The sequence below is a fragment of the Pogona vitticeps genome, chromosome 2 (genome assembly GCF_051106095.1).
Source record: "Pogona vitticeps strain Pit_001003342236 chromosome 2, PviZW2.1, whole genome shotgun sequence".
Lineage (NCBI taxonomy): Eukaryota > Metazoa > Chordata > Lepidosauria > Squamata > Agamidae > Pogona > Pogona vitticeps.
In genome coordinates this window covers 79,046,795-79,064,778 of record NC_135784.1, presented here as the reverse complement: position 1 = coordinate 79,064,778, position 17,984 = coordinate 79,046,795, and the positions used below count along the sequence as shown (strand labels likewise).

At 41.2% G+C, this 17,984-nt stretch overlaps 1 protein-coding gene across 1 annotated transcript in view; it reads left to right on the top strand.

The window, feature by feature from the left end:
• Positions 1-17,984, top strand: part of GRM2 (glutamate metabotropic receptor 2) — a 158,171-nt gene that overhangs the window by 83,638 nt on the left and 56,549 nt on the right. The window contains exon 2 of the mRNA XM_020803853.3: positions 14,781-15,502. Within this exon, the coding sequence (XP_020659512.1) occupies positions 15,032-15,502 (471 nt within the window). The 5' untranslated portion in view covers positions 14,781-15,031. The remainder of the gene's footprint in view (positions 1-14,780; positions 15,503-17,984) is intronic.

Genomic DNA, 17,984 nt, shown 5'->3' with positions numbered 1-17,984 from the left:
CCACTACCAATCCATGAACATCAAGGATCTGCCACCAACTAATTTAAACCAGTAAATATTTTTACATAGCTGAGTTAGGACAAACTATATCATGCTTTAAGAATCATTTCATTAAACAATGCTTATTGCTTGAAGAAGCATCCTGTCTGCTCTTCTCTGTAAATTTTGAACATAAAAGTGATTGTTGAGAAGGGGGGTTGAAAAAGCACCATTAAAACTAATTGCCGTTGAATCTGCTTTTGAACATCTGCATGTTTGGTTGACAAAATGATGAAAGCAAGAATGAAAACATACAGAAATGTTTACAACTCAGGGAGTGCACCCGAAGGTTGAAACTGATCCCTCTTAGTAACAAGAGGGAAATATTTGAAATCCTTCTTGGTATGCAGTGTGACTTATGGGGGTGAACTTGATTGTTCAGTTCCTCTACACAGATGCCAGGAATAATTTGTCATCCCCTGTGAGCTTATGCTATTAATCTTTAATCAAATACAATTATGATAAACACATGGGGACTGCAAGAAAAAATAGTAATAATTTTGTAGGCTAATTGTGGTATAAAGAGATTAAGAGACGTGATCTTGTACACGCCTACACTTAATTCACCACCAAAATTTATTCATTTGAAATGTGGTGCTGGAAGAGAGCTTTATGGGTACCTTGGGCTGCCAGAAAGATGAACAAGTGGGTCTTAGATCAAATTCTGGAGGCAAAAAATATTAAGGCTGAGGCTGTCCTACTTTGAGCATGTCATGAGGATTCTCTGGAAAAGACAATGATGCTGAGAAAGGTGGAAGCCAGCAGGAAAAGAGGAAGGCCAAACATGAGATGGTCTGACTCCTTAAAGGAAACCACAACCTTGAGTTTACAAGAGCTGAGCAGGGCTGTTGAGGACAGGACAATTCTGGAGGTCACTCATTTATAGGGCTAGCATAAGTTGGAAGTGACTTGACTGGCACATCACAACAAATGAAAGAGTACTGGGATTCTAATTATGCAGCATTATTCCAAATTGGCAGGGCAGAGTGAGGCAGTCACCTGGGGGTGACAGATGCCGGGGTCTGGCAGACACCTGCGAAATGCCTTTGTCCTCCACCCAGACTGAAACTTGATAGTCAAGGCAGAATGCTTGGCAGACATCAAAGTTCTGCTTTAGCAATCTGGACAAGCCTGAGCTGCTCAAGGATATAGGAGGAGACTTGGGCCAGTTCAGCTCTTACTCAAGGTGAGGCAAGTGCACCAGAGAGCAGATCTTGGGTGTTACAAAAAAAGGCGACAAATTGTTAGTTAGATATTTTCCATCTCGTAGGACAAAATAAGCTTAACAACTATTGCACCTTGACATGGTGTGTGTGTGTGTGTTTACTTTTCTGCCTTGGACATCAAAATGCTTGAGCTCCTTTTGTCAACAGAGTCTCATTACACCAGTAGAATTCAAGATATACCACCACTGTAAATAATATGCTAGTTGAACTCCTTATATATTCTGCTCAACATATTTCAGTCTAAAATGGGGTAGCGGGGTGGCCCTAACATGGGCGGTAAAGGGAGAGCACAGTTAAGCAGCTGTCTCCTACTTCTTCAGTCCCCAAATATGTATCCATGGATGATGCAACTTTACACCAGTCTTTCCAGCCTGGGTAGATTTGTGGTGGTGGTGGCCATTTTAAATAAAATAGCCAACTCTATCCCTCCATCAATGACTGTTCTGATCACATTCCCATGATGGGAGAGAAAGAGATGGAGTAAGTCTCCCAATCTACAGTACTCCCAGTGTGTAAACCACAGCTGCCAAGTAACTACTTGCATTGATTACTTAAAATTAATTCCTTTTCCCCTGTGACAAACATATAACTACATTTTGTGACCTTTAGAGAATGTCATTCCTTTTGTGCTGCATCAGTAACCTTTTACTAAACCTTTGTCATCAGAGTAACTGTTATAAAGAAAGAGAAGGATTTGAGAAAGTGTGTGTGTGAGAGAGAGAGAGAATGAGTGAGCAGCAAGGATAGCAACAGCTGAAGTGGGCTACATTCACAGATCTAGTGTACAGTATATTACAATGATTTAAATAAGGACACGGGATTCTTAACATATGTTTGTGTGTGTACATGTGCATGTGAATGCATGTGTGTGCACAAACAAACAAAAACACACATCCCAGATTCATCTGCAGTCTTGCATATGGCAGTTTAGGTATCTGGCTTTGGAGCCAGAGGTTGGGCATTGGACTCCCCACGGCGCCTCTTGAGAGTGTAGCCAGCCTGTGTGGCCACAGAAAAGTTGCATAGTTCCGAGCACCCCCAGAAGAAGGAGGGGGGGGTGAACTGCTTCTTAATATTCTCTACTTGGAAAACCCTGAAAAGAGTTGCCATAATGTGTGACCAGCATGTTAATTTCTCATTACTCGTCTCAACAATGCCACTGTGATTTCCAAGGCCCATTACCTATGCAACTGTGACTCTCTTTTTCCATCTCATTTGGCCTCTGCCACAGTGCCATGTCTTCTGTGTATATAAAGCTGTGCCCCAACTATTATGCTTCTGTGTATCTGAGGAAGTGGACTGGAATTCATATCAAACATGCACTGAAATAAATTAGTCTCAGTCTTTAAAGTGCCACAACTCTTTCGTTTTTCAATCCCCCTGCCCAGTGTGTGCCTACTACTTTGTCTCCTTTCTAGTGTTGTGCTCATACATAGTGTGGTCATAAAGAACATTGTTGTTGTTTAGTCATTTAATCTTGTCCAACTCTTCATGACCCCATGGACCAGAGCACGCCAGGCCCTCCTGTCTTCCACTGCTTCCCAGAGTTTGGTCAAATTCATGTTGATAGCTTCAATGACACTGCCCAGCCTTCTCACCCTCTGTCGTCCCCTTCTCCTCTTGCCATCACACTATCCTAACATCAAGATCTTTTCCAGGGAGTCTTCTCTTCTCATGAGATGGCCAAAGTATTGGAGCCTCAGCTTCAGGATCTGTCCTTCCAATGAGCACTCAGGGTTGATTTCCTTCAGAATGGATAGGTTTGTTCTCCTTTCAGTCCAGGGGACTCTCAAGAGTCTCCTCCAGCACCACAATTCAAAAGCATCAATTCTTCGGCGGTCAGCCTTCTTTTCTTTTAAGAGAACATAAGAGGACTCCTATTCCTACCTGAAGAGGTGTGTGGGGACTGGAGGCAGTAGTGAGGGTCTTGTGGGCTCTGCACATGCAGTTGATGCGTCCGGAGCAGCCAGATAGCAATGTGCATATCGCTCATGGTGTGTGCGTGCTGGGGGCACTGCTCTATCACCACAAGCTCATTGGTTGTTTTCTTCTGTGGGCAGCATTTCTGAGTGCTGTATACCTCGGAAAGCCTGGAAAGGGTCCCCTTAAGTTGGAATTGACTTGATGACACATATTATCATTACAGCAGCAGCAGCATATTTTGACATAATGTAAGCAAAGCATTCCTCCATCCATTGTTTCAAAAAAAGCACCTGATGTAGTTACTTTTATCCTTCATAATAACCAGGTATGTGCACACCTGATAAAGGAAGAAATGATCAGAAACACTGAGGGCAAAGTCTCCTTACAGTCCTGTGGTTAATTTCTGGTTCTCTCTTACTTCTCACATCAATTGGAGCACAACCTCAAAGGCTGGAAAAATAAACAAACTAAGGGACCTTGGGTGCTTCCAACCAGAGTGTTCCCATTTAATTTATCTGCCACTTGGAAAGCATTGCACAGCTATTCCTTCTTTTCTTTTCATTGATGGGTTTTCTCTTGTTACAAAAAAAGACAATAGACAAAAATTGAGTTTAATGAGTAGACCTCCCAGGAAAGGCAGTGGAATTGTGAGGAAAAAGTCTCATGTAGGAGAAGCCATTTTAAAAATAATTATTTGATGTGGCAGAATCAGAGTTTGTTTGATTTTTTGCATCGGGACTTGTAGGAAAAAGGCTGAAGTTACCTCCTAGAGTACTTTTACAGCTCCACTTTGTTCCCTTGCTCTTTGTGTTCAGAGTTTGTCACTACAAATCAGAGATAAGCAAACTTCAGGCTTGCACAGTCCACTTTGTGTTGGATCAGAACCTTAAGGTCTACCAAGTGCAGCCAGGTGCAAAACAGATCAGACAGGTAGAAATCGGCTAAGAATTTAGGAGCATGGTAGGTCAAACAGGATAATGTGTTTAGCACTTTTTCTTGTAGATGTACCCCTATGTGGTTTTCCTCACCTCTGCATCTTGCATTTAGTGTGCTTTGTTTTATGATTGGTCATTGGAAGGTAAACACAGACTTAACATGAAAAGCTTAATTTGCCATCTCCAAAGAAAGCTTGGAGTTGTCAGGAAAACAGAAGGAGAAAGGTACGTCTCTTGATGTTTAGTCTGACCCTGCTCAGGTCAGAAATATGTCACCATTGCCTGACCAAGGTCACACTTCCTTTCGTCACCATCGCCAGTGTTCTTTTGGAGCTCTTGTTATTAGACAATTGAGAGTCAGAAAGCCTTGCTAATCCATTGAAAGCTACAATTATATCAATCCATATAACCTGACATACCTTATGGCCACATCTGCTTTCCAGGAATTGGTTGTCTGATGCTGATTACCTGATTTGATGTCCCACTTTGCTTGCTTGGTAAAGATGAACAATAAGGTGGAAAACAGAAGGGGAAATGGAGGGGATTGATGATGATTCAAAGAGTAGGATGTGGTATGAATTTAACAGGTTTTTAAGAAAACAAAACTTGCCCTTTGGCCAAATCAGGCCAAACAGCAAGGCAGGTACATTGGCAGAGGGAGAACGAGAGCCATATGTTCCCAAATGGGTTAGGGTTCAAAGCTCAAACTGCCTCTCTTGAGGAAGAAAAGATTCAATCATCTTGGCACCTTTAACCAACTCACAGGGGGAAAAGCAGAAAAGGCAATATAAACCAAAAGACAGGAGGCAGACCTTTTTTCCTGAACGGATTCTACATTTAATATAATTACTTAATGGTACAGGCTGGCTCTAAAGGCACCAGTGTGTTCCTGTGCTTCTTCTCTTGGTCTGTCTATCTGTCTCCTAGTTACCATGTGTAGCATTCACCCTTATTATGAAGTAGTTATGCATATTCATGTTGCAGGCTAAGGTTGCTAAGAGGTGGAATCTAGAGATATGTAATAGAGAGGCGGAGTCAGAGTCAGTGAGAGTCAGAGTGAGAGAGTGGAGAAGGAGATAGAGTGTGGTATTTTGGGGGATCTGAGGTGTGATTAGAGTGAAAAGTGAATAAGAACTGTAATGACAAACAGAAGGTTGATGTTGAAGATAATAGAAGTTACCTATGATTAATAACATCTGTAATCAATAAACAAGTTTTTATTTAAAAGACAGTGAAGTTTGATGCAAGGACTTTTATAATAAACTGAAATGGACTATGGTTTACAGGTTAACTATTATTGTAAAAGTTTCCTGATTGCGATATTTCTGTAAGGTTGGTAATGTTAAATGTAAAAAAAGAGTGTCACTGATAAGGTAAAGTATATTACTGAATAGTAGTGAAATGTTTAGTGTATAAGGTATAGTACTTGTTATATTAAATTTGATATTGCCTATAGAATTGTGTTATATGGTAAGTAAAGTTTAATGCAATTGTGCCTGCTTGTTTAGGAGGAAAAATGTGTTTCCCCTCCCAAACAAACATATTAAAGGGGGAAATATGTAGCGTTCACCCCTATTATGAAGTAGTCATGCATATTCATGTTGCAGGCTAAGGTTGCTAAGAGGCGGAGCCGAGAGATATGTAATAAAGAGGTGGAGTCAGAATCAGTCAGAGTCAGTGAGAGAAGGAGAGTGAGAATCTGAGTGAGAGAGTGGAGAAGGAGATAGAGTGTATTTTGGGAGATCCGAGTTGTGATTAGAGTGAAAAGTGAATAAGAACTGTAATGACAAACAGAAGTTTGAGATTGAAGATAATAGAAGTTACCTGTGATTAGGAGGAGGAGCTTCGTCTTGGTGAAGCTAGCAGCTCTTGGGAATAGCTCCTGGGAAAAGCTAGAACCACTTCGGTCTGGGACCCTCCCAGAAACGGGGGAGCCAAGGAAGAGTCAGGAGAGACCCTTCTGCAGCAGTTGGTGAGCCACAGAAGTTAGAAGATTGGGCAGCAACTCGATTTTTCTTTCTTCTGGAAATTCACATCAGCACAGACGAAGACGGGCGCCATTTTTGGCAACTAGCCAAAGACAGCTCTGTTCGCCGAGAATAAGAAAACAGAAGCACGGCGAAAGTATACATCAAAGTAAGTGGAAGCCCTTGTTCTATGAAAAACTTCATTAAATAAAGAACAAGTGATTGTGTGCAAATTTATGACCAAATGAGATAAGGAGCGGCATTTCTAGCATACCAGCTTTTACTCAAGCTGAAGGTCGAGTCATTTCTAAAGGAACAGCCAGGCAGAAATAGCTCGTGTCTCCATTAAAGGAGGAAAAATAACTCTTGAAGAATCAGCTGACAGGCTTTGAAAAAATAAATTCTGTTGCAAGCTGTTCACTTTGGACCTTTTTCCTCTTTGGATATATATTTTTAGACTGTGTGGGACTCTGCTTTCCGTGGATAATATATTTGCCGGGATCCTGATTGCTGGACCTCCCTTTTTGGGGGAGGAGAAGGAAGTCTCTGGAAGTAAAAGGGAGAAGAACGGACTGTGAGCTGTGAACTGGGGGCTATGTGGTTTGAACTGAACTGGGATCTTGACAAATGACATTCTAATAAAAGAGTCTTGCCGGGTGAAGGTTAAAACAAACTTGGAGAAGAGAAAAGAAGGGAGAAGAAGAAGCAACCGGTCTGAAAGTTATCAGTGACGTGGAAAAGGACTGGACTACAAAGACACTTGAGAGATTCATGTTTTAGATTCCATCTCTTACTTGAATGTACCTGCTATCTTATTGCTAATATGGTATAGTTGCAAGGTGAAATATTAGAAATATTGGATGTGTATTGGGGTAAAGGGGAGAGGGAATTTTAAGTGAAAATAGTGGAAACAGAAAATGGAACCTCCCCTGAGAAAATTACAGATCGGTGGCTAGACTGGAAAACCTCTTTTCAGATGTCACTGTTGCAAAAATTCATGCAGGTAAATTATTATATTGATCAGATGGAAGACGTGATTGGAGGCTCTAGGGGAGGGAAGGTAGCGGAGGTTAAATTACACCAAAAAGAGATCTCAGAACCGGCTGTATTGATGAAGATATCAGATAATATACAAGGGATGGAGGGCCACCCAGTAAGCGATGTAGCGATAGCAGATAAGAAAATTGAGGTTGGAAAGCAAACTTTGAATGATATTGTTCCCCCTTTTAAAATATGGGAGAAAAAAGAGTCGCAGAAACAAAACAAGCACAGGGAGGAAAGGGGAGGGGAGAGCAGAGTTTATATTATTTTGGGTCTGTTGAGTGTATTCTCAAGAAAAAAGGAGGGTGAAAGAGGGGATATATTTCACAATTGGCCTTGGTGTTCTGATGCTGTGGGAATAACATAGATTTAAGCTGTATTACACGTATAAGTTGAAAGCTAAAGAGGTTAATACATAGACAAAATAGTCAAAAGAAGAAGAAGAAAAAGAAGAAAGATGAACCTTCATTGGAACATGAATAGATTAGATGTTTATATACTTGATATGAAAGATTGAATGATTATGCATTTGATGTTTTCTTATTCTCAAAACCCTTTTTCCATCCCCCCACTGCCCTTTGCCTTTTGTATTCCTTCTCCATTACCCAATAGTTTTGAAATTATTAAAAAAAAGAAGTTACCTGTGATTAATAATAACATCTATAATCAATAAACAAGTTTTATTTAAAAGACAGTGAAATTTGGACCTGTATCTTCATCCTTCCATAATTAATACTGATTTAGTGATCAACTGGTGGCAGCAGGTGAGAAGGAGTATAGTTTGCCCTCGTGTGCTCTGTGTTTGTAGAGTCAGGCAAGGGGCACGAGGGTGAATGCCAGTGAAGGAATTCTGGCTAAAATTGATCTTAAAAAATTTCCCCAATATAAGAAAGGGGACTGTCCTGAATCTTTTCTTATCACTTTTGAGAGCACGTGCTGGGACTTTAATATCCGAGATAGTGAAAGGATGATTGTTTTGAGGTCACAAATCAGTGGAGAATTGCTTGAGATTTATTCTCAGATTCCCCTAGAACAGGCTAGAAATTTTGAAGCCTATAGAAAAATGGTATTTTCCAGATATTGCATAAATGGAGAACATCTCAGGCGAAAATTTCGTACCCTTACTAAAGGACCTGAAGAATCATGTGCTCAGTTGGTGTCTAAGTTACACCAGTATCTGGACAAATGGATGACACATGAAAAAGTTACTTCTCTAGAAGAGATGAAAATTGTGATAGGCTTAGAACAATTTTACTCTATTTTACCTGGGGAATTGCGCTATCTAGTTAGGGACAAAAATCCTAAAGCTCTAATAGAAGCTGGTGAACAGGCAGATCATATTAGAGAGTACAAAGACCCCAGATTCTCTGAGGTAAAAATTAACAATCCAACCTGGGACAACCATAAAAAATCCTTCAACCAGTCTTTTAACAAACAATACCACAGTAAAACAACAGGGAATGAAGGCCAGGGTGGTGCCTCAGCTAAATTAGTACAGCCTAGTCCTCAGAACCAAATGAACTCTGAGAAAAAGTTTACCAAATCTCCTCAGAATGAGAGAAGGAATTATAGGTGTTACAATTGCTACCAGTCTGGACATTTACAGTTCCAATGTACAAGAAATAAACTTAATACTGGGAAGAATGATAATCAAACCAAAAAAGTGTACTGTTTGAAACAAGTTGAATCCTCTGAGGGAAGCAGTAATTACAGTCCTGTTTCCATGGCAATCACAGGTTCCACTGAACTTGAAGAGGATATTCCTGAAGCCCCTATAGTACATTGTTATTATATCCAAAATGGCAATACTCTTCTCAAAAACGCTGTGAAGAGATATTAGTGGGAGGAAAGAAATACATTGCTATAAGTGACACAGTATCTCAAATTTCTTTAGTACATTCTGATTTGATAGCCCAGGATGACGTAATTCCAGGAAGAACTATGGCCTTAAAAGGAATTGGGAAAGAATCTATAGTGCCGAAAGTGGCTGAGGTTCAGAAAAACTATGGGAATTGGTTTGGAAAGTGGCAGGTGGCAGTTTCAGATGAAATACCAGCTGCTTTTCTAATTGGTTGGGACTTAATAGAGCATGTCAAGAGTGCTTTTGTACTTACATGCTCAAAGGGAGGCCAAACATCACCCACTGTAGCAGAACTGGATACAGCAGCAGGGGAAGGCCTGGAGAAAGAGAGAGTCCCCAGATTAATAGTTTTGCTGAAGCTGATTTCATGCTTCTGAAGAATCCTAATAAACATTATTTTGCCCAGGAGCAGAGGGAGGACATTAGCTTGTAGGTTTGCTTTGAAGCAGCCAGAATGCCCGCTGTATTGTCTTCTGAATGCCCTGAGAGATTTTGCATGGATAAAGACCTTTTGTATAGGGAAACTTTAGCCACCCCATACAGAAGAAAAGGAGAACCCCAAAAGCAATTAGTGGTCCCAAGGGAGAAAATCATAAATCAAGCTCACAGTAGTTCGTTTGGGGCACACATGGGGATCACACGAACCAAAAGAAGGGTTGCCCAAAACTTCTTTTGGCCAGGTATGGGTAAATAGATTACTTATTATTGCAAAACTTGTGATGTCTGTCAGTGACGAGGGACAGAGCAGGACAGGACTAAAGCCAAATTATGTCCTTTGCCAGTCATCTCTACCCCATTCCAAAGGCTGGGAATCGATCTGGTGGGCCCTTTGCCTAAAGCCACCAGAAGGGGGAATAAGTACATTCTGACCATTATGGACTTTGTCACCAGATATCCTGAGGCAATTTCTTTACGTAACATGGAAACAGACACGGTAATCAATTACATGAGCCAAATGGGATTTGCTAGCGAAATAGGCAGTGATTTGGGAGCTATTTGTTTGTTTGTTTGTTTGTTTGCATGTTTATTTATTTATTTGTTTTATTTATTTATTTATTTATTTATTTATTTATTTATTTATTTATTTATTTAATAGCTAGCTTCACCTCCAGACTGATAAATCGATTATGGAAGGCCTGTATGATCACTCAAATCAACTCTACACCATATTATCACAACACTAATGGACTAATTGAAAAATTTAGTGGCACATTAGTGAGCATGATTAAGGCCTATGTAGCAGGAAAGAACCTAAAGGCTGCCCAGACTAAGCAGAAGACCTGGTATGACAGGTCTTCTGCTTAAAGGGGAAGTATGTAGCGTTCACCCCTGTTATGAAGTAGTCATGCATATTCATGTTGCAGGCTAAGGTTGCTAAGAGGCGGAGCTGAGAGATATGTAATAAAGAGGTGGAGTCAGAGTCAGTCAGAGTCAGTGAGAGAAAGAGAGTGAGAGTCCGAGTGAGAGAGTGGAGCAGGAGATAGAGTGTGGTATTTTGTGAGATCTGAGGTGTGATTAGAGTGAAAAGTGAATAAACTTTAATGACAAATAGAAGGTTGAGACTGAAGATAATAGAAGTTACCTATGATTAATAATAACATCTGTAATCAATAAACAAGTTTTATTTAAAAGACAGTGAAGTTTGGACCTGTATCTTCATCCTTCCATAATTAATATTGATTTAGTGATCAACTGGTGGCAGCAGGTGAAAAGGAGTAGTGGTTTGCCTTTGTGTGCTCTGTGTTTGGAGAGCCAGGCCAAGGGCACAAGGGCGAACACTACACCATGGTGACAAGGAGTCCTAAAAGTTCCAAATCAGGAATGTCTTTGAGTTAAAATGGAGAGGAGGACAGAAGTTCCACAGATATGGGAAAAGGCACTGCTGTGGTTTTCTTTTCTCTGGATATGCAATATTCCAAAATAAATATGTTACAGTTTATTAGAGTCTTAAAAAAACCACTGTTCTTTAAAATGAGTGATCCAATTTAGAGTAACACACTAAATTGTGTTAGCCTAGAGTAACACACTAAAACCACCCTGGGTATTTTTTTCCCCACCTTCTGGCCATCTTGTTCAATATCATCAACAGTGGATGGTAATAAGTGGTCCATCTCAGAGTTGCCTGCAAATAAGGGTCAACCTTTATTTATTTAAATGTTTTTTTGCCTCCCTCTCAGAAAGATGCAGACCCTTCCAGGGAGCAGTATGGCCTTGTTTGTGGAATACTCATAAAATAAAATAGCCTCCTTTAACAAAAAGAAAAAGAAAAAAAACAATCAGTTCTTATAAGGTCTTATGTGTCACAAAAATTGGCTGTAACATATAGACTGTTAACCTGCAGTCTTATATTCCAGATAATATTATTCAGCTGGCTGCAGATGCAGTAGTATTTATTCCAGAAAACAGGGCCATGTGGGTTTACAACCTTTTGACCCTGAAGACCACATGTGATATTGGCTTGGGACACACAAGCATCTTGTCTGCACACAAACAGTTGCCTATGAAAAGCAGGGTTTTGTAATATTTGTATTAGGACCACTGGGGGACATGGATGGGGCCTCCCTAATGAGTGTGAGGACTGTGACCATATTCCTGTGTCCCCTGAGCAATGGCAGCACCTGGTAGGGGTGTGAGGGGACGTTTTAATGATCTTGTGGCAGAAAAAAAAGCAACCTTGGAAATGGGATTTTTGTGGGAAGGAAGAGGGTTATTTTTTAAAATTATCTCCCTTGTCATCTAGCCAGAGTGGAGTAGAGTCCAGTCAGTTTTGCACGCTTGTGGTGGAAGTACCATGGCCTACATGTGACCCCCAGGTTGCACACCCTTGGTGTAAAGTGTTTGTTTCCTCAGAAGACTTGAAAATGATGATTTTTTTAAAAAAAGAGTTCAACTGCGGGAAGGTTCTGAGAGAAAGCAAGGAATAAAAGACTAGGGTAACTTTGTTATTATACTAGATATACAGTCATGGCCAAAAATATTGGCACCCTTGAAATTCTGTCAGAAAATGCAACCCTTCTCTCAGACAATGGTTGCAGTTGCAAATTGTTTTGGTACTCACATGTTCATTTCTTTGGTTTGTGTTGGAACAATACAAAAAAACAGAGAAGAAAAGTCAAATCTGATACAATCCCACACAGAAACCTAAAAATGCACTGGCCAAAATTATTGGCACCCTGTCTAAATTGTAAGAAATAATTGCTTTTCAAGCATGTGATGCTCCTTTAATTTGTATTTAGACACACCTGTCACAAGTAAGAGGTGTGGGCAACATAGTAATCACACTTGCAACCAGTTAAGATGGAGAGAAATTGACTCAACCTTTGTCTTGTGTTTGATACTGAGCATGGAGAAAAGAATAAAGTGTAAAGAGTTGTCTGTGGATTTGGGAGAAAAAAATTGTGGAAAAACACTGAGAATCTCAAGGCTATAAATCCATCTCCAGAGAGATCCTGTGTCCACTGTGTGCAATATCATCATGAGGTTTACAGCCCATGGCACTGGAGTTAATCTTCTTGGGTGTGGACAGAAGAGCAAAATGACTGAAAAATTACAATGAAGGGTTGTTCGTATGGTGGATACAGAACCCAGATTAACTTCCAAACAAATTCAAGCTGATCTGCAGACACAGGGTACAACAGTGTCAGCTCACACTATCCCTAGCCATCTGAATGAAAAGGAATACTATGGTAGGAGACCCAGGAGGACACCACTGCTGACACAAAGGCATAAAAAAAGCAAGACTGGAGTATGCCAAAACATATGTGACAAAACCACAATCCTTCTGGGAGGACATACTGTGGACAGATGAGACAAAAGCAGAGCTTTTGGGTAAAGGACATCATGGCACTGTTTACAGAAAAAGAAATGAGGCATTTAAAGAAAATAACACAGTCCCTGCAGACAAACTTGGTGGAGGTTCAAAGATGTTTTGGGGTTGTTTTGCTGCTTCTTGCACTGGATGCTTTGACTGTGTGAACAGTATCATGAAATCTGATGATTACCAAAGAATTGTGGGGTGCAACGTAGTGGCCAGTGTCAAAAACCTGCCTCTCCACCAGAGGTCATGGGTCTTCCAGCAGGACAATGACTTGAAACACTCAGAAATGGTTACAAACAAAGCGCTGGAGAGTTCTGAAATGGCCAGCAATGAGTCCAGATTTAAATCCCATAGAACACCTGTGGAGAGATCTCCAAACCCAGTTGGGAGAAGGCATCCTTCAAATCTGAAGGCCCTGGAGCAGTTTGCAAAAGAAGAGTGGTCCAAAATTCCAGTAGAGAGGTGTACGACACTCATTCATGGTTACAGGAAGCAATTGATTTCAGTTACTGTATTTTTTCCAAAGGGGCTGCTACCAAATATGAAGTTAAGGGTGCCGATAATTTTGGCTAGTGCATTTTTGGGTTTCTGTGTGGGATTGTTTCAGATTTGACTTCTCTCTCTCTCTCTCTCTCTCTCTCTCTCTCTCTCTGTGTGTGTGTGTGTGTGTGTGTGTGTGTGTGTGTGTGTGTGCGTGTTGTTCCAACACATACTAAAGAAATGAACATGTGAGTACCAAAACATTTGCAATCGCAACAATTTTCTGAGAGAAGGGTTGCATTTTCTGACAGAATTGCAAGGGTGCCAATATTTTTGGCCACAACTGTACCTAACGGATACCTTTTTTTTGCTTCTAGATGTAGCAGGAAATGAAGCAATCACTTCTTTGTCCATCACTTTCATGACTCTGTCATCCAACCTTTTCTCTCACTGGGGTTAGCAGGACTCCAGATAGCTCAGTGATTTAGGTCTCTGGCTTAGGTGGGAGCAGGTGATTGGACTGGGGAGAGGGAAGAATAGGGATGAGGAGCCAGATGCTTTCAATCCCAACTTCCATAGCTAGGGACTTTAGAGAGCATATTCATTGTGTGATGTGCTCAATGGGATTCTTTGAGGATTTTGCTTCCTTCCATGCAGTGGCACCAGTTTTGGAGGGTTAGATCAAAGTTGTGAAAATAGAGGGATTTTTTTGTGCTTTTCCTTTTTAGAGTTCTATGACGGCGTAAACTATATAACTCTGGTATGCTTGTTATGTTCTATCCCAGGGTTACATTTTTGAGCAAGAGTTATCATTTTAGCATGAATGTCATCTCTACGAAATAGTGGGCACTGATAGGAAATGACATGGAGGGAAAAGATGGTGATTTACAGATGAAATCTTGGAGAATGAAATCGTGAAGAAGGTTTTTAAATGTAGTGCAAGTTCATTTTTAACAAAAAAATAAAATAAAACCCACATCCTTCTTTTCTGGGGGAGTGAGCGCTGTGACTAAGACAGTTGTAAATATCTCCCTTTCTTCTTTGGCTTTGTAGATTTTGAGAAATTGTAAACAAAGATTAAAAAGAAAAAGGACATCTGGCATTTTTCTAAAAGTAGCCAATGTGTGGCAAGCAGGAAAAAAAAAGAGCAAGATATTACAGCCAAGTTGCTAAATGACGAAAAGGGCCAACTTTTCTGAACTGTGTAGGACAGCTTATGGATCTCTGTGTATCCATAGGCTATCCTATGTACTTTAGAAACAATGATCACAACATATTTTCAGCATATACCATTATTTTTTAGATGGCTGAGTAAACATTGTGGAACTACTAATTCAGCAATTCTCCAATAGAAGAGATGGCATTTGTTGTGGTCCCTTTTCTCATCAGAAACCAGAGAATGAAAACAAAAAGAATTTCTCCTCTGGAGTTTTTGTATTATCATAACTAATCACCTCCTCAATCTTTCTCTCTGTCTCTCTCCCCCTGCAGGTGTTCTTTCTTGCTCCAAAGTGGCTGGTAAAAGCACAGTTCCTCCTGCCAATGATTGCTTCCATTGTAGTCATGGGAGGCTGAAGCGTCTTCAAGGAGGGCATTGAATCCACCTTTTGGGTTGGTCTGATCTCTCCCCCAGTAACATCTTCGACTGCTCACGTCTGGTTCTGCAGCTGTCAGCAAATGATAGGCCACCTAAGATCTTTGCTTTGATTAGGGTGGCCTGGTGGTTCAGAGAAGGTACTACAATGGCCTTCTCTGCCACCCTATGGATTCTGCTGGTCTATCCTATGGTATGCCATGCCAGTATTCACCATCCCAGCTACAATGTGGCACCCAAGAAGGAGATCAGCTTGGAAGGTGACTTGGTTATTGGAGGCCTGTTCCCAGTTCATGAGAAAGGTGGACCTGCAGAGGATTGTGGCAAGATCAACGAACATCGTGGTATCCAACGCCTTGAGGCAATGCTGTTTGCCCTAGATGAGATCAACAAGGACCAACGTATTCTGCCGGGCATCAAGCTTGGGGCACATATTCTAGACACCTGTTCCAAGGACACCTATGCCTTAGAACAGTCTTTAGACTTTGTCCGTGCCTCCCTCACTAGAGTGGATGGTTCTGAGCACATCTGCCCTGATGGATCTTATGCCATTCATGATGATGTACCTACAGCTATTACAGGGGTCATTGGGGGCTCCTACAGTGATGTCTCCATCCAGGTACCGTGGGTGAAAAAAGAGAGTTGGTGGGGAAGCAAAGCATGGTGGTTGGAAACAATGAACCTTATATTTGGGGCACCGTAGAAAGGATAATGGGGTTAAAAAAAACACAAGAGTGTGACCAACACTCCTTTTCTGAACAATTACATAACATGTGTGTCATTGTAAATCAACCTGCCTGATGCATACCTACCTCACCTTTTTGGGTCCCTCTCAAGAGCTACCGGTTTGTTTTTGTTTTGTTTTGTTTTTTGAGTGAGGGCAGGATCACTCCATTTGGGTTTGGTGCCAGCATGTGCAATTGTGGGGGCTGAATCAAAACAGACAGCTTAAGCCGCTTGATGATACTGGGAATTTGAAAGCTTCCTCCCATACCTCTGTGGACAGGGAGAGACAGGGAGCAAGGGGTGTGGTATTTTTAAAGCTTTGTAATCCACCATGTGTGATGCATGGGGCCTTATATATATATAAAAGAAAATTGAAAGTTTCCTCTTGTTAGGAGGAGAAGACAAGAAAGGATAAGGAAGAGGAATTTTTGTCCCCCTTCCCCTCCCCCCCTTCAAAGGGAGAAAGGGTAAAATAATTTCACTTGAGATGCACTGTGGCTTCCTGACCAAAAAACACCTGATTTAAATGCAAGAACAGAACCAAAAAATGTACCACACCTCTATGCAACCATAAAGTGACCCTATTTAGCCCACCAGCTTGCTCCAATTTGGCTGTCTAGCTGCACCCTGCATAAGGAAAACAGGGGTGTAGGTACTTGTCCATTGGATAAAGGGCTTGGAAGATTGTTAGGCAGTTTGTGAAGCCTGTGGATATGGGAAAGCTCAAAGAGCAAGCAACGATGTAATGATGGGGGAGAAAGATTAGTTCCTTCCAAAAACCTTTGGAACACTTATCTCATCTCTAGGCTTATATAAATTTAACATGGGAATCTGAGCCCTACAGATTCCAAAGCCATGGCAGAAGGGGAACATGGTCAAAACAAGAGAGTGGAAGTAGCTTGAGTATATTCTTGGGATAGGATGGGTGAGGGTCACATGTGTGACAGCATTAGTTATGTAAACACCTCAGTAACATAAAAAACAGACAGAATATATGTAGAGTGTATTTGGAGTAATACACCAGGTAGTCATTAGGGAAAGTAATACAAGGTTATGGATATATTTGGAACAGAGACATTCAAATCTAAATGTGAGTAAGGCTTTGTGTACGCTGGATCGGTGGGTATTGTTTCCAAATGGCTTGACTTTGTTTTGTTGATGCTACCTGAGGTGAAGTGAAAACTATAATCACCGGCTGACTCACATACCTGTATATGGCACAGAGTTGCCTTTTAAAAGCCCGCGGTGGCCACCACCTGTTTCCAGATTCATCCCTCTCAACAAAAGCTCTGCCTGATTCTAGGCTTGTTAGCACAGGGACCATATCCCAGAACATTCTGATGACAAAGTAATTAGCTGCTGCTTCTGAGAAGCCCTAAGGATGTATTAATGCTATAATTAATGCAAATTAATATATCATTATCATGTACAGAGAGCCCATCGTACAGCGAGAGAAAGAGAAGCTTGACTGTTGCTAACTATCTCCTATGCAAAGTGCAGTTGCCAGGACTTTGCAATTAGATTTCTAGCTCACTTTCTCCGATATAGATGATGACAGAGAGAGGAACTGCTGCTGTCCTCTGTGGGGACTGATGGACTTCCACAATGGACTCCCTTTTTCAGGATAATTGCTGTTTGAGGAGGGGTGGCTTCAGCAGTTCTGATGCAAAATAATTCTTTCCCTTCCTCTTTTAGCCCCCTCTCTCACAGAGGTTTCACATCCCCCAGCTACAGCCTCATGCTTTGTTTGTCTCAGTCTCAGATTTGACCCCAATTCCTGTGGGGCTGGAAGACCACAGGATCCCTCTGAAGACACCTGAGACCATTGCCATCTGTTACTTCATTTCAGGAGTTTCCCTACAGATATGCCAGGACAGATTCCTCCTCCTTGCTCTTTTGCTAGTCTCATGCCACTCAAAGGTAGAGGGTACAGTCAGCCTTGGGGGATTGGAATCTAACAAGCAAGACATAAACACTTGCAGGTTTCCAATTCTGAAGAGACAATAGGTGAAGCCCAGGAATAATTCCTCACATGCTTTTGGGGGTGGTTGTGCACCATCTTTCCATCATATGCGACTGCCCTGTGCACCAAAACAGGCAGAATAATGTTGCACTAGCTGTTGTCATCGTTTTGTTGGTCTCTATAGGTGGGTTGGGTGTTTCAGTTCATGAGCTCTATGAGTTATGAGCAGCACCTTTGTCCTTCAAAGTTATACTCTTCCCACCACTGTTTTTCACGCGTGACTTGATGACTCACTTTCTTCTGCTCAAAAGTGGCTACAGTAGAAGTTGGCCTAAATTTGGATGCCTCCAAATGAAGATTTCCCCCTCCTTAGGGGAGGAAAAATCAAGAAACTACCCTGTTTTATGCATGG